Raw genomic sequence first — 17174 nt, forward strand, 5'->3', positions numbered from 1 at the left:
GGCTGTAACAGCAATGGAAGGATAACTAAATACATAAGACTCAAGACAAGGGGCAAGTAGGAATAGCGATTACAGAATAGTGAGGAAAACATAGGCATTCACACAGGAGCTAGCTACAACCGCACACCACACCTAATAATCAATGGGAAATATATGCAAATGTGCAAGGGAAAACATGGAATGGATTCCAAGAGAAAGTAAAGGAACAGGAGCAGGGAAAACGAAATTACAAGGGCAAACTTCCCCCGCCCATCCAAGGAAAAAGGCAGGAAGCTAATCTATAAAGAGGAAGACTAAAGTATCAAGGTTTACAACAGCAAAGGACAAAGTCAAAGAAATATAGAACACAGGCAAACTGGGCTGCACCAAAATGGAAAGCACTGAGAAAAGCTGCCTGATAACAGAGGAAGACAGAAAGGGAATCTGGGAAGCAGAAATCAATTAAGCACATAAATTCTAAATCCAAGGATAAGGAACAATGAATAGAAACTTGGAACTAGGCACAAGGCTAAGAACCAGGAACAAGGGACCAGTCACAAACAGGAACACTGCATCAATGACCAGCGCTGGACTGAAGCAAACTGAGGCTTTTAAACCTGCTTAACGAGCACACGCCGCAGGTGTGCTGCTTGCTGCACCTGCAGCCACAGGTGTTGCCTATCCTCCACCCAGCCTTGCCCTGCAAGGGCGGAGATGAAGCTGTGGGCCAGGCATTCTGGGAAGCATAGTCATTTGATTAAAGCAGCATACTGGCTGCCAAAAACCTGGAATGGATCCGGAAGGGAAGTAACTTGGAAAATAAGGATTTAGCGCTCCCAATTCATCACAGCACTGTAGCATAAGGTTCGGAAGATAAGTCCAGTAGGGCATAAACCCAAAATCATGCCCCCAAGTGGTGGGAACGGAAGCGAAGGAAGCGAATCGTGACAAAATGTGGTTCTCTAAATTGGACACCATAGTATAGGACCTTATAAGCCGATGCACAACTTGCTCACAAGTGGCCCAGCCCCCTCATCCTAACCCACTACAGATGTCTCCTTTTCCAGAAGCAGTGTGGGAAGAATTGGCCTTGGACTCCTTTGGGCCACTACGAAACTGAACATACGTTTTAGTATTAATTGACGAGCACTCACGTTGTCCGGATGCTCAACTGATAGACTCCACGCCAGCCACCTGTGTCATACCTGCACTAGATCGCATGCTATCAACATACGGGATACCTAAGGTCATAAAGTCAGACAACGGCCCACCCTTTACCAGTCACGACTTTGAAAACTTTGCATGCTATATGGGCTTCCAACACAGGGAAATAACACCACGATGGCATCAAGGAACCATGGTAACCGCAAGCCGTGAGAGCCACGATTCCATAACCAGAAACTACTCCCATTTTTTAAAAAAACTTCAAGGCACAGCACCCTCTGCCTGGGGATCTTTTCGAAGCAGTCAAAGCAACCATGATTCATATATGGGGGATGGCGAACAGTCAGAGGAAGAGACCAGCAGCAGAGAATTGAAGGACCCATCACCAGTGAAAGCGACCAGCCTATCGACGCGACCCCAGAGATGCCGGATAAAGCCTCAGAGACTAATTGAAGAAATGGGGTAAACTGTGAGGTGAGCCGGCATGCTAAAAAGGGGGAGATGTCATGTCTAGAATATGGCGCGCAGCCCTCCCTCATCGTTATGAGGGGAAGGCCCACATTTGGGCCAAGACTAGAAGTGACATTGGGCTAAGGAGCGGGGCGGGACGAGGAAGGGAAGTTCAGTTATAGGGTACACTGGCGTTCAATAAAGACGTGTTATTGAACCGGCTGGGTACGCCTCATTATTGCAGATCGGCCCCCCACCCGGGCAGTCCTCAGGGCTGGGGCAGGCCAGGATCTAACACAGACGTCCAGCTTTTGCCGGGACAGTCCCAGAATCAGGCCCACCGCCCCCCTTGTTTTTTTAAATTTAAAAACCCATCCTGATTTTGAGGAAAGGGTTAATCATAAAGTAACTAAACATTGTACTACGCTCAGAATTATGTCATGGCTGGTTAGGCTCCAACCCCCAAACTTAGAAGTCTCAACCTCAGCATTAACTGATTGTGCCACTGAGAACAGCTGGTAAATGACTGGACAGCTAGCCCTGTAATATGTATCAGAGCAAAAGCTGCTTTTTATTAGTATATATCCATAGCCAAAACAGTCAATTTATATGAAGGAGCACTGCTGGAAATATTGTGGTATGGAGTGGGGAGTGGTGCAGGGTTGGTGGACAGGCTTCTTTTATGTTGTTGGCCGTCCCGGTTTTTCATTTCTGGTCACCCTATTTAATGCTTTAACCTGCAGTTTCACGAGCAATCTTCTTAGTTATGTATGCTAGCATGAGCGCTTTATTTGTGCCATTAGTTCGTCATATGCTACGGAGGCGCTATTTAACACCCTAGGGGGATAGTAGGTGTCAACTCGCTCAATTCGCCCAACCGATATGTTCCTCTTACGAAACCTACACCCCCCTCCATACATGTACTTGGAGGAAATAATGGAGGGAACAAAAGGAGACGCGGGTTTGTGAATTAGCCGTATTTGATATTACCGTTACGTGTCACTAAGATTAATGTCCTGGGTGGGTCGCCTGTAAACTAACATTTGAAATAAATTCTGCATCACTATTTTTGCCAATATCCCTCCAGTGTGGTCTTCGCCTGTGCGTGTGGGGGACTCCTGCCGTTTACTTGAGGGTGTCTTTAGGGTGTGCGCCACCCCTTTTTTTGCCCCCAGGGACCCCGGCAGCATAGTTCCCAAACCTTTTTTGTCTCCAAGGCGGGTGAAAACACCCGATTTTCTTTTTGGCGGGTGAGAGGCCCATAGAAGTGAACGGGCGCCTGAGGGACTTGACGGGTGATTCATCTGCTTTCAAGGCGGGTGACACCCGCCAAAAGCGGGCGAGTTGAGAGCTATGCGGCAGTCGTCGGAATGGCGCAGGTCTCAGTCACTGATGCCGCGCGCCGATGCTCGTCAGATCTCCTCAGGGCAGGCCTCGCCATCGACTTCTCACGCTTTGATTGGATCGAATCAGACCCTCAGAGGTCCCTTCAATCTCCCGCGAAAATGTGTAAATATCCCGGGCAGGTTTCTGGCCGCTTGCACGCACGCACACCCCTCCCCCACGGGGCACGATCTAACAGGGGGCTTCCTCTGCTCAGGTTCCTCTATGATCCCCGTGGGTGTCACCTCAGTGGCGGGGCCCATTGACCCACCCGATACTTCCAATTCAGATGTAAAGCTCCCCAGGTCTGCCTCAGAAACGCCCAGCTCAGCTTGATGGACATGTTCAACAACCAGTAAAAACCTCCGAATCCCGTGGGTCGGGAAACGGGACCTAGACACGCCCATTCACGTGTCCACAGAGAAACGAAAGTTATCTTCTCAATTCTTCACATTGCAGCGCAATGGCGACGGCAGCCCTGCTCCAGAGCCTGATGGAGGAGGCCACCTGCTCCATATGCCTGGAGTATTTCAAAGGGCCGGTGTCTGTGGAATGCGGACATGCCTACTGCCTGACTTGCATCACTCAGTGCTGGGAGGGACTGGAGACAAACTTCCCCTGCCCTCAGTGCAGAGTAACTTCCAAGAGCAAAACCCTCCGACCCTACAGGCAGCTGGGGAACGTGGCAGAACTAGCAAAGCGGCTTCATGTATCCAGCGCGACCCCCCAAGCTGAGAACATGTGCAGAGAACATGATGAGAAACTCAAGCTGTTCTGCGAGGATGACCAGAAGCCCACCTGCCTGGTCTGCAGGGAATCCAAGGATCACAAAAATCACACAGTCCGTCCTGTTTCAGAAGCTGCCCAGGAGTACAAGGTATGTGTGCTGTAGGCCAGTGATATGAGTTGGTTATCCACAGTGAGCCTCATTCCAGACATATATGGCTAATAACCTGGGTCAGACAGGCACTGGGTCAGTGAAGATTTAACTGGATAGTATTAACCCAATCTGAAAGAATCTTCAGAACAGTTCAGCCGACACGTGTTTCGACCCTCCTTGGTCTTTTTCAAGGCTGTGGCATTTGTATAGATATTGTGCAATAGTGTGCATATTATTTAGACAACACATGGAGTACTGTGAAGCCCAAGGTAAGTTTTTAGAAGAAACCAACAGAGATGAGTGTCATGTTGGTTTACAAAGTGACTATTGGTACGTCATTGTGGTGGGTTTGTGGAATCATTACAGCGTTACATTAGTATTATTACCAACGCAATAGCATGCGTGGTGACTAATGTTAGGAACACAGTATACATCAGTGTTTGTTGAACAAGTGAATCAGACGTTGTGATGAGTTACATGCAAATATATCAAGAAGGCAGATTTAAATACAATTCATGTGGACCAACAAGTTGTTCCAAGGGAAAAAGAACAGGAGACAAGGTAGTAATAGTTGTGTTTGGTATGCCACCGGGCCGTGTTGAGCCATCAAAGCTTATGTGTCTCAACTGTGTGTAGTGAGATTTTACCGTGTGTTGGGTGAATGTAATCGTCTATGTGAATTGTTAGTACAGTTTTTCTGAAGTGCTACCAACTTCTTCAAAACCATTCAACTGGGGCAGTACAAGACTCCAATCTTAGTATGAGACTGTACCACCTGAGTACATGGCAGGGTAGGCAGAGCAGCCAGGATTATCGTAGGAGGGAGAGAGAGCAGTAGAATCAGTACAAATGAAATTGTAATAGAAATGGGCCAAAGAAACACTGAAACACTTTGTATTGTAAAAATAAAGGATTTATTTAAATACAGGTAGGCCCAGATAAATCTAGGAGTAAATAAGTACTAACACACAGTATATGAAATCACAATTATAAAAACACAGCACTATACTTGTTGGTACTCAGACCAAAGTATAGGCTTTATTTGGAACACCTAACAGTAGTTCTAAGGAAGTCAAATCCTTTTCCTACACATTCAGTATAGGTCACACCTTTTCTTGGGGAGTAAAAACCAATGGTTACGTTCACAATTACTTTCAGTAATGCAAGGGCAGGAGACCCTACCAGTTGTGAAATGACTCTCAGGACAAATCAAATCACTTAACCTTTTAAGTGCCATGGATATTTCCCCCCCAGTGCCAATCCTTTTCCTACACATTCAGTATAGGTCACACCTTTTCTTGGGGAGTAAAAACCAATGGTTACGTTCACAATTACTTTCAGTAATGCAAGGGCAGGAGACCCTACCAGTTGTGAAATGACTCTCAGGACAAATCAAATCACTTAACCTTTTAAGTGCCATGGATATTTCCCCCCCAGTGCCAAGGTCTTTTTTGGTGATTTCGGTATGTGGCCATTCAATGCCTTGTAACTTTTTTGTTTTGTTACATAAGATATCCCGGCGAAATTTGGCCCCTTTTTTCCCCGCATGTAGGCGGTCGTAACGCCACCCAGAAATCCTAGGTTGCTGTAGGGGGGTGAGAGAAAGTAACCAAAAAGAGCAAAAGGTTTGTGTTTTTTCAAAAAATGCAAATACAATGATGTACAAAGAAGCCTGTGGTTTTTTCCTTGTAAGAGCTAGGAACAAATGGTTTGCTGTGCTGAATTCCTCAATTTCTTGGCTTTCAAGAATAGGTTGAGTGGAAACGAAAAAACATTATTTTGATGTGGTTATCAACAGTTTTCTGAGAGGTAGGCGATTTTGGCCATTTTTGCCAATTGGACATGTATGGACGGAATGGAAGAAAAGGGTAGGAAAGCCGAATTTGAGGACAGAAAGGCATACATTTCTGAAAAGTAGCCAAAATCCCATGTTTAGGAAGGGGTGATTTGCGTAAGTCGGGCAACAACTAGGTAGGGGAAAATGCCATAGATTGGGGGAAAAGCGGGAAAATGACTGAAAAAAAGGTATGTGGTGGACATGGTTGGCTTGGTATGGCAATGGCTTCTATGAATTTTGAGAAAAGCAATGCTCCACTACATTCCCCCGACTCTTGCAGTTAGGAAAGTACACATTTTTTGTAGTGTTTCACAAAACAAGCAATACCACAAGCCAAACACTGAGCCATGGTACACAGGAGTTTCATGCTTACGGCCTCAACGGACGTACTTAGCATGTGTAAATCAGGAAAACCAATGTGGAGAGGAACGGCAAGCATACATTCTTTGAAAGGGCACAGGCAGACCTTTTCAAGGGTAGGTGACTTGAGCAGGTTACAAAAGTGTATGGTGCCTAAAGCAGCGACTAAATGTAGGGCACATTTGGGAAATGAAAGGGTTGTGTGACAAAGGGCACCAGCAAATGGGTCAAAACGTTATGAAAACCACACAAACACAACAAATGTCATATCTTCCTGCGTTCCCACACGTGTCCCGATGAAAACGGTACCTCACATGTGTGGGTACACCTACCTGGGCGCCATGGGGAAAGCCGAACACACCCCTAACCCCAAGTCTTTTCCGACATCTGAATTTCATGATTTTTCCAGACGGGCACACCATACAGATATGGGCCTCGGGTGTCCAAGCCACCAAGGAAAACAGGGAACCCCATGCATTTCCGAAAAGAGGACACCCGTGGGAATCCGCAGAGGTCTGACTTGCGCAAATCGGCCCAGAATTTATTACCCAGAAACCCCAGCAAAGTCCGAAATCTTGGAAAAAAATACATTTTCTGCACATTTCACTCGGCTCACCCACCGAAACACGCCGCCAACAACACATGGCCTACCGTCCCGCGTTCCCACAGGTGTCCCGATGAAAACGGTACCTCACATGTGTGGGTGCACCTACCTGGGCGCCAAGGGGAAAGCCTAAAAGACCCCTACCCCAAAGTCTGTTCTGACAGCTGAATTTCACACTTTTTCCAGACGGGCACACCATACAGATATGGGCCTCGGGTGTCCAAGCCACCAAGGAAAACAGGGAACCCCATGCATTTCCCAAAAGAGGACACCCGTGGGAATCCGCAGAGTTCTGACTTGCGCAAATCGGCCCAGAATGTATTACCCAGAAACCCAGGCAAAGTCTGAAATTAGGTGAAAAAAACCCAATTTTCCGCAAGACCCCTACCACCAAGTCTGTTCTGACAGCTGAATTTCACACTTTTTCCAGATGGGCACACCATACAGATATGGGTCCCGGGGTGCCCAAACCTTACCGTCCCACCCACTGGGGGGCCTATGCCACAATGTTTGGGGGCCCTCTCCCCCCTCACCCTTAATGTATGGCGGGGGCACCTCACGCAGGCCTCCCTGTGCCTCCTACAAACGGCTGAATGAGGTACACCCCCTCCTCCATTTGGGGTGGGGGGGAGGGCCCCCAAAAATGGTGGGACAGGCCCCCCAGTGGGTTGGGCAGTAAGGTTTGGGCACCCCAGGGCCAGATTGGCACACCAATGTGCCCCTTTGCGCCAAAGCAAGTTTCGTAAAAAAAGAAAAAATGGAAAATGGTACACTACACTTTAGGGCAGGCTGAGGGGCAACCTAAACCGCCAGGTAATTTTCTAATGTAACGGGGGAGGTGACCCTCTACCCCCCCACACCAAATACAGGGGGGGCATCTCATTCAGCCCTCCCTGGGGCAGATAAGAGGGGGGCATCTCATGCAGCCCTCCCTGGGGTCAGATGCCCCTTCCTAGGAGCAGATATCTGCCCCCAGGGAGGGCTACAAGGGGTACCCCCATTTCCCCTTGGGGTGAGGGGGAGAGGGCCACCCCCCTTTTTCTGTAAAATAAGTCCCTGTTGGCTAGTGGCCCCCCACTCCCACCCCAAATTCCCTTTTTTTGCAATCATTTTTTTTCCTCATTTTGTCCCCTTCCCTGGGGGCAGATGATCAGCCATCTGGCCCCAGGGGGGCCCTAGCCTGCAGGCCCCATCCTTTGGGGGGGTCTGCACACTTATTCCTGGTGCCCCCCCACCCCCCAATTTGATGGGGGGCCATCTCATGTACTCCTGCCTGGGGGCATAAATCTGCCCCCAGGGAGGGCTACAAGGGGTGGCACCCCCTTTCCACTTGGTGTGGGAGGGGGAGGGCCACCACCCTTTCAGGGGGGCAACAAAAATTGCCCCTCCCACACCCCACGTCACATCCCAGTTGTTGTTTTTTTTAAAATATTTGTATTTTTATTTTGCCCCCTTCCCTGGGGGCAGATGATCAGCCATCTGCCCCCAGGGTTGTGCACATATGTGCCCCCATGCTTTGGGGGCCGGGGGTGGAGAAGGCTGCTTACTGTAAGGAGCCCCCCTTCCCCCCACGTCACAAACGTATCCCTGGTGGTCCAGTGGCATTGCTGGGCACGGATCGAGAGCTCTGCGCCCGATTCGCGCCCTGCAATGCTGTCACAAAGGGTGTCGTTGGAAAGGGGAGAATCTCCCCTTTCCAACGACACCTCCTTTGATCTCCGGCTTGAAATACAGCCAGAGATCGACGGGGAGAAAGGTGAAGACTCACCTTCTATTTTCACCGCAGCAGCCGAAATGGCTGCTGCGGTGAAAATAACTTTCACTTTCACGTCGGCGTGCTTTACGCACGCCGACGTGAAACTGAAGGTAATCCAGCCCCCTGGCAGTGAGAGGGGACCTCCCCCTCACATAGCCCGGGGGTTGGATTACTGTTTTGGGCGATCCCTGCTTTGCAGGGATCGCTCAAAACAGAGTGCCAAAAAGGACAAGCTATCTCGTCCTTGGCATTCTGGAGGGAATTCCAAGGATGAGATACCTCGCCCTTGGCACTTAAGGGGTTAATTAGTAAACTGGACAATATACTTTTTGTGAATAGTGGAACACTTATTCCAGGTGCAGTAAAAACCTATAACTACTTTTGTGATAACACACAGTTATACTTGGTGAGCAAAACCTAAGGATGTAATATTCAATTATAGGTGCTTTTGAAATCAATGAAACACAGATAGAGATAAGCAGTAACTCTGGAACTTATTTTTGGATGGCACACAGCAAACTCAAGGTAAGTAAAACCCATCTACTTTTTCAATCCTACAAGGAAGGGGAAAGTAAAACCCAATGTTACACTTTACTGAATGACTCAAAGTTATTCTAGGTAGGCAACAACCTAATGCCAGGAGAGTAAAATACCTTCACATCTACTTTCTATTAGAATGGCAAAACAGTTTCTAAGGAAAGAAAGATGTTAACCATGCTTTTGAGAATACTGCATCACACATTCAAGATAAGTAAGAACTTTTGTAACTGTTCACTCTTAAAGTTACAGTTACCAACCAACTCTTTACAAGTAAGCAACTTTTAAACACTTGATTTCTTTTCTAGGCAGGAGTCCCAAACCTTTCCAAAGTCTTTCCCTGGTTCTTGGAGCATGAGTGTTCTCAGTGGCAGAAGGGGGTCACAAGGACTAGTGACCAACATACAGTGTCAGAATAGGTTCTTTAGTAGCAAAAGTCAGAGTTCCTTAGGAAAACTGGGCAAACAGGTGAGTACTTTACTTCTAGGGTTAGAAGAGGGTCCAGGGGCTTCGCAGAAGACAGCCTAGTAGGATTCTAGCAGTGGGACTGGGTGCGCTGGATGAGAGTCCTCCTCATCACATAAAACACCACACAGCTACACAGCAACAACAGGCACGTATTGCCAATAAGTTGTTAAAGAGGATAACTTTAAAAAGGCACTATGGAGAGTCTTAAAAATGACACCCATAAAAAGAGTTAAAGATTATGTGAGTGTGGAAAAAGGTTCCCACTCACTGAGGTATTAAGGAAAAATATCCCACTAGTAAAGAAAAAGTTCTAGTATTGACCGAAGGTCAGGAAGATTTACCAGTTCTGTGAAAATGTTACCTAACATGGATTGTGAACTCTGGATTAGTAGCTCATGTTGATTAATAACCTTTAGGGTGAGAACATGCATAAATGGTTAGGCGGCATAGGGTGCCAGATTTGCGCTGACATGTTGCATGCAAAAGTAAATGTATAACATCTTACCAGTATCTGGCAATAAGTTATTGCATGTTGGACAGCGAAATGCATGTGGACAGTTGAATGTCGCCATAAAAGGGGGGCCCGGTTTGGTGGGGTGGGTCTGGTAGCACAGGCATAGACCATGTGACATGTTCAGTGCTGGCGGTGATTGGCAGCCGGTCTAGTATGGGCCCATGTTGTAGCATAGGGCAAATGGTGAGTTCCTAGTCAATGTATGTTACCAGCTGAGTCTTAAGAGCTCATGCTGTTGTATTACCTAGGCCGGGGGCATGTACGCAAGGCAGGGTTCGTCATGGATATGGACGCATGATGGTACTGGTGCGCGTAAAGTGGGATATGGTCCCCACATCCCTGTTGTTACACGGTACAATTGTGGGCCGGGAAGGAGAGGCCTCATATTCCTTGTGCGGCAGGTTGCCACATATGGCTTGGGGGATGGCAATGAGAGCCCAAGTCCCTGTTTAGAATTTCAGTTTATTGGCCCAAGTCGGAGTGGGCATGATATTTATTTTGCAGTGATAACTAATCAAGGGATTAAGGGGTGGTCCCGTACGCTAAATGGCAGTGCGCCTGGCTAGTTAGATTGTTGCTGGTGCTATGGAAGTTGGACAGGGGGCCAGTGAGCCAATGTACGTCGTGAAGTGGAACAAGGCTGACTTTGCGCTAGAGGTGGACAAAGTGCGTGTGTCCTGTTTATGCTAACTAACACTACCTCTTTCTTGTCTAGTGTTCCCTTGGTGCAACTCGTCGGTCCGCATTAATTGTATTTAAAACTGCTGTCTTAAAACCTTGGTCTTTCTCCCCGGGCTCTCCCCTGACCAGGCCGCTTCTGTTGTTTGGAATCCCCCCCCGGCCCTCTGGGCTCCCGGACCGTTCTCTTTGCTCTGGCGGGAGCCTTGCAGTCTCTGCTGCTCTCCCCTAGGACTCTCCTTGCAGGCTCTCCACCCGTCGTTCTTCTGCGGGGGGGGGTCTCCCCGAGTCCTGACCCTATCCTGGTCGGTGTTCTTAGTGGTGGCTCTCTCCCCTTTGGCTGTAGCTGTCCCTGCCGCAACCCCGTTGGGTGTGTGCTCCTCTTCTCCCTGTTCCCCTTACCGTATTATGTCCTCCGCTTAAGGCCAAGGGGTAGGGGCGGGTCACGAGTGGCTCCTGCTGGGCTTCCTCTGCCTTCGGCCGCGGGGGTACCCACGACTCTTACTGTTCCGGGCTGGTTGCCCTCTTGCGAGTGTCCCGGAAGTCCTCTCTTCCCGGTGTCCTCTGGATGCCTCTGCGGTCGCCTGGGGGGAACCACCGCTCTCCCTGCACACAACGCTTCTCCTTGCCTCCAGGTAGATACTCCCTCAGCGTCTTCTCCTTCTTTTCTGGGCTCTGCTTCGGGGCCGGGCGGGCCACTTCGTGGGCTCCATACCGGCTTTCGGAGCTCTCGGGATTCCCGTTGTGTGTTTGCGTTTGCCCTGGAGGGCCCGGACTATGCAGGCTCTCCTTCTGTATTTGTTGCCTGGGGAGGTCACTGAAGCTCGAAAACACAAGTGGAGGCCCCCAAGGTACAGGAGAGTATCAATCACGGTGCTCTCCTCTCGGTGGCCGTTTTGGAATCTGATTGCCTCATTTTTACAGTGAACACGGACAGGGCAGCTCTGGAGGACCGTGCTGTGGTGCCAGGGGTTGGGTGGCGGTGCCCTGGATTGTGGTTGGTGAGGCCGAGGGCCTGTGAGGCGCTGTGGTATACCCTGGAAGCCTGGCTGGATCCACCTTACACCGGGTATGGCTGAAGATCTGCCGGGCCCCCAGGGAGGTTTGAGATTACGACTGATTGTTACCCGCGGGCAAGGTATTGGCTGCACGCCCGCTGTCGGAGGCGCGATTGCACACCTGGGTGGTCTCTGGTAAAGTTTAACACTGATGGCCAAACTTAGTGGAGGAATTAGCACACTGCAGCAGTTTTGGAGATTGCTGGCACTGGAGGGGGAGGACAAGGGCAGGTTGCCGCTGTTGGAGATGGGAGGTAACACTCAGGCCCCATCCTCGAAGGAGGATGTTTAAGATATATTGTAGGAGGTGAATTACAGGTCTCTGTTTCGGACCTCGGAAGCAGGGATAGGGTCCTAGAGAACAAGTTTGAAAGTATTGAGAATAATCACCTCTGTGCAGACCTCTTTGAAATTAAGTTTGAGGGGAGGCTGTCGGATCGCAATACCAGAAATGAGGATTATCAGCTGAAAATGGACTACCTCGACAATGGAGAATTTAGGAACAATCTTCGAGTTTTTGGTCTGCAGGAATTGAAGGGAATTCAGCAAGTGATGTATTAAAGACGATTAAGGCACTGGTGAATGCCTTGTTCACGGACATAGGCAGAATGGAGGTGGATATTCAACTAGCTCACCATCGAGGCATGGCTAGGGGTAGAGGTCCGAGATCAATGGTTGGGAAGTTCTTGTGGTATACAGAGAAGGCTGCAGTGTTGGAAAAGGCGAAACATCTACGCAACATACAGTACGAGGGTGACACTACACATTTATCAAGATCTTTCGAATTTCACTGTGGCTAGGCACAGGGACTGCCAACCTCTCACAACTTGGCTGTCAGAGGAATAGGCTACAGGTGGACATTTCTGTTCGCCCTGGTGTTTGCAATCAAGGAGGTTGACTATCTCATTACTAAAGGTTCTGAAGTGGAACTGGTTTTACAGCACGTTGTTTAACAAAGGTAGCGGGCGCCCCTCTCTCGCAAGAACAGACATGATAACCTGTTCGGTGGTTATTAACCACTTGAGAGTTCGCAGCCACTGCTTTTACTCACTGTGCCTTTCACAGATGGGAAATATCCATTTGCATATCAGTCTTTGTCCTGCCCAGGGGCAGTCCAGCACCGAAATACAATGGCAATTCCAATCTGAACGAGAGTACCACCAGCAACCCCATACACGTGTTTCACCCTTGTTGGGGATCATCAGTGAGGTGAAGCTGATGCCTCTCTAAGCACAGTGAGAGGGAGACCACGTCTGGTTGCCCCCAGGAGACCTAGGGTTACCAATCCCAGGTTCCTTAACAAATAGTTTAACAAAGGTAGCGGGCGCCCCTCTCTCGCAAGAACAGACATGATAACCTGTTCGGTGGTTATTAACCACTTGAGAGTTCGCAGCCACTGCTTTTACTCACTGTGCCTTTCACAGATGGGAAATATCCATTTGCATATCAGTCTTTGTCCTGCCCAGGGGCAGTCCAGCACCGAAATACAATGGCAATTCCAATCTGAACGAGAGTACCACCAGCAACCCCATACACGTGTTTCACCCTTGTTGGGGATCATCAGTGAGGTGAAGCTGATGCCTCTCTAAGCACAGTGAGAGGGAGACCACGTCTGGTTGCCCCCAGGAGACCTAGGGTTACCAATCCCAGGTTCCTTAACAAATAGTTTAACAAAGGTAGCGGGCGCCCCTCTCTCGCAAGAACAGACATGATAACCTGTTCGGTGGTTATTAACCACTTGAGAGTTCGCAGCCACTGCTTTTACTCACTGTGCCTTTCACAGATGGGAAATATCCATTTGCATATCAGTCTTTGTCCTGCCCAGGGGCAGTCCAGCACCGAAATACAATGGCAATTCCAATCTGAACGAGAGTACCACCAGCAACCCCATACACGTGTTTCACCCTTGTTGGGGATCATCAGTGAGGTGAAGCTGATGCCTCTCTAAGCACAGTGAGAGGGAGACCACGTCTGGTTGCCCCCAGGAGACCTAGGGTTACCAATCCCAGGTTCCTTAACAAATAGTTTAACAAAGGTAGCGGGCGCCCCTCTCTCGCAAGAACAGACATGATAACCTGTTCGGTGGTTATTAACCACTTGAGAGTTCGCAGCCACTGCTTTTACTCACTGTGCCTTTCACAGATGGGAAATATCCATTTGCATATCAGTCTTTGTCCTGCCCAGGGGCAGTCCAGCACCGAAATACAATGGCAATTCCAATCTGAACGAGAGTACCACCAGCAACCCCATACACGTGTTTCACCCTTGTTGGGGATCATCAGTGAGGGATTACAGCACCTCTAGGAGAGCGAAAACAATGGAGAGGGAGACCTGGTTGAGGCAGCGGGACCCGTCCTGAATCAAGATGCACTGAGGGGACTAATGCAACGTAAAAGGGTTCCTGGAGGCTGAAGATTTCAGAGGCTTAATACTCACTCTCTGGTGAAGTGAAGCGATGGGGTCAAACTTTCTGATGCAATGTTTTTATGGACTCTCAAGCTGTCTAATGTGATGGTGTTCATTCTGGTTACTTCTTAAAATGGGGGGACATGTCATTCCTTGGTAACCCTGCTTTGGATGGGCATCTCATTGGCAGGGAATTTGAGGGGGCTGTCACAATCACAACTTAATGGAAAGGAAGAGAGATCGACACTCTCCCCCGATCCACGGAAGCCGAATTAATTCGACCCTCCCACCGTGGTTGGCACATGCGCCTGGTTCAAGATAACAGGTCGCCACATGGCAGCCAATGGGGGGAAGAGGGGCTAGGGAGAGGTTGTGGATAGGATGGGGGAAGTTAGGAACACCGGATAGAGGGTAAGGAACTCCTATATTGGATGGGAATGGGGAAGCACAGGGAAGAAACCCTAACCTGTCTAACATATAACCAAACAGATAATTCAATAACCTGGGTACTCCTTAAAACTCTGATCCTGCCTATAACTAAGCAGCACACCTTAATACGTGTACTACACTCTCCTTTCTTACAAGAGACACATATAGCAAGCAACGTGATGAAAACAAACAACATTAATCCCAGCATGAACATACAATTACACATGGCCCTTCGGGCAGCATAAGCAACATACAAAAACATACATTGAGCCCCCAACTAGTTATTTGCACTAGAGAAGTTTCGCTCCATGCCCCTGAGTCAGCTAGGACCCCCGAGTCCTTTTGGCCATGCAGTATGCGTCAGGTTCCCTGCACACCGCTGTATACATTCGCTCACAAGAGTTGCTTAAGTGTAAAACCGTAACCACTTTTGCACATATAACGTATACACATCAGATTGGACACACAACGCCTTTCAATGTTGTCCCAGGCACTTATCTTGAGTCTGGGAGCCCCTCGGGACTTCCCAGACGCTGAATGCCTTGCAGTAACACCACCCCTGATACCAATACCCTCACAGAGAAACACGAAACGTTCCCCCTATACTTATCTCGGGTCTGGGAGCCCCGCAGGACTGCCCAGACAAAGGGTGAAGTGCCGTGAATCAACCGTCCGCTCTGCGGTCCCTCCTGCGCCTCCTGATACTGCTACCGTTGGGAATTCGTCCCGCGTTCCCTTTTGCTTTCCTCGGCGTGCAGCATGCCTGCTCCCCAAACGTCCAACGAACAAAATAAGCCACACCTGCCACTCGCCGTTGCCTGCTAATAAGCTGTGCTTAATTCCATACAGCTGGCAACGCGCTCGCGTGCAGAACTAACCGACACGCTGAGGCTGCTGGGAACTGTAGTTTTCAGGTCCTCCCAACGCTCCTGTATACTAATAGGCAAATTTTAGCACTCCACGTCTCTGCCAGCCCTTATTCCTGCCATTACCTCCTCTCCCAGGGCTCCTCCCGGGACCGGGTTTACCCGGGTGTCGTAAAATGAAATTGTCTCACTAACCTGGGAGCATGGACATCTCTTGCTGGCTCCCAAGAACAATCCTCAGTCCCATAACCTTCCCATTGATTCAAATGCCATAATTGTTGCTGTCTTCTTTTGGCATCCAAAATGCGTTTTACTTCATATTCTGTTTGTCCATCCTTCATCATTGCTGGAGGTCTTTTAGTAGTCATCCCTGGAGCTGCGGGTTTAAGCAAAGACACATGGAACACCGGGTGTATAGGTAAGGTCTAAGCAAACGCAGTTTCATAGCTGTAGAAGACACACACAAAATTATTTCATAGGGTCCAATAATCCTAGGCATAAATCTACGAGACCCTACTAAAGAGAGATTTATGGTTGATAACCAAACCTTGTCTCCTATCTTATAGCGAGGACTCTCCTGTCTATGCTTGTCAGCTTGTCTTTTATATGCTTCCTTGGCCTGTTCCAAATTTGTGCGCGCCTTCTGTCTGATTTTAAGAAGCAACTGTTTTCGGTCCTGTAACACTGGTATATTCTCCATTTCAGGCAGATGTTCTGGTAGCATGTTCGGTTCATGTCCATATAAACATTCATTGGGAGCCATACCCAAAGAAGTGTGGAAGGTGTTGTTATACATAAATTCAGCCAACCATAGTGCCTGCACCCAAGAATCTCGGCCATCACCCAAATAGCCTCTCAAGTATTGTTCGAGTGTTTGATTTACTCTTTCCGTCTGACCATCCGTTTGAGGGTGATAACTGATAGATAGAGCACAGTTGATTCCCAACATGTAACAGAAAGCGCGCCAAAACTTGGAAGTAAACTGCAGGCCTCGGTCTGATACAATACTCTTTGGCAACCCATGCAGTCTAACCACATGTTGAAGAAACAACTCAGCTAACTTGCCTGCTCCAGGAATTCCTTCACAAGGAATAAAATGTGCTTGTTTGGACGAAAAATCCACCACTACCCAAATAATGTCAAACTGTTTATCAGATGGAAGATCGGTGATGAAATCCATTGTTCTCCAGCATGGGGTCTGGCATGGATTCACATGCTCATGAATATTCCCCGTCGTCAGGCTGGGAATCCTCGGTAAAGAAAAATCAGTATCAGTATCAGTATCAGTTTCGTTTCTGATCTGTCTTTCGTAGTAGTAACCAATCACTGATCTCTGCGTCATACTGACCACAGCCAATGACTGCCATCTCCCTAAGCCCCGCCTCTGGCAGCCATCTTCAGATTTTTACCGCACGTTCAAGTGTTGGGATCCTCGTGCTATTGCTCTCGAGCTGTAGTGCTTTGTTCACACTTTTTTCTTAGGAAAATGTTCTCTTTTTCGGTCAAAAGAGCCTCAAGCTCCACCGTTTCTTTATCCGATCAATGGGGATCCGTGTCGGATTCTTCTACGCCCCTCAAGGGTGAAGATTTCGCCGAGCCACGCTTTTGGTGGACTCCAGAAGTTTCTCAGGCCCATCTCGATCATGGCCCAGGAGAAGGGAAGCTCGACGCCCGGAAAGCTGTTCAGGGTATACCCTGGATGCCAGCTTCAGAATGTCTTTAAGGAGGACAAACACTCCCTTTGCCTCTACTGCCTGCATGAGGACAAGACGCACGTGGAGAAGGACTGTGCGTTTTGCGGCAAT

The 17174-nt window shown here is 48.7% G+C and overlaps 1 protein-coding gene across 2 annotated transcripts in view; it reads left to right on the forward strand.

The window, feature by feature from the left end:
- Nucleotides 1–3402: 3402 nt before the first annotated feature.
- Nucleotides 3403–17174, forward strand: part of LOC138521781 (uncharacterized) — a 227619-nt gene continuing 213847 nt past the window's right edge. For both annotated transcript variants that reach the window (XM_069634855.1, XM_069634856.1), the window contains exon 1: nucleotides 3403–3853. In XM_069634855.1, the coding sequence (XP_069490956.1) occupies nucleotides 3440–3853 (414 nt within the window). In that variant the 5' untranslated portion in view covers nucleotides 3403–3439. The remainder of the gene's footprint in view (nucleotides 3854–17174) is intronic.

The sequence above is a fragment of the Ambystoma mexicanum genome, chromosome 13 (assembly GCF_040938575.1).
Source record: "Ambystoma mexicanum isolate Mex_15411 chromosome 13, UKY_AmexF1_1, whole genome shotgun sequence".
NCBI classification, from domain to species: Eukaryota; Metazoa; Chordata; class Amphibia; order Caudata; family Ambystomatidae; genus Ambystoma; species Ambystoma mexicanum.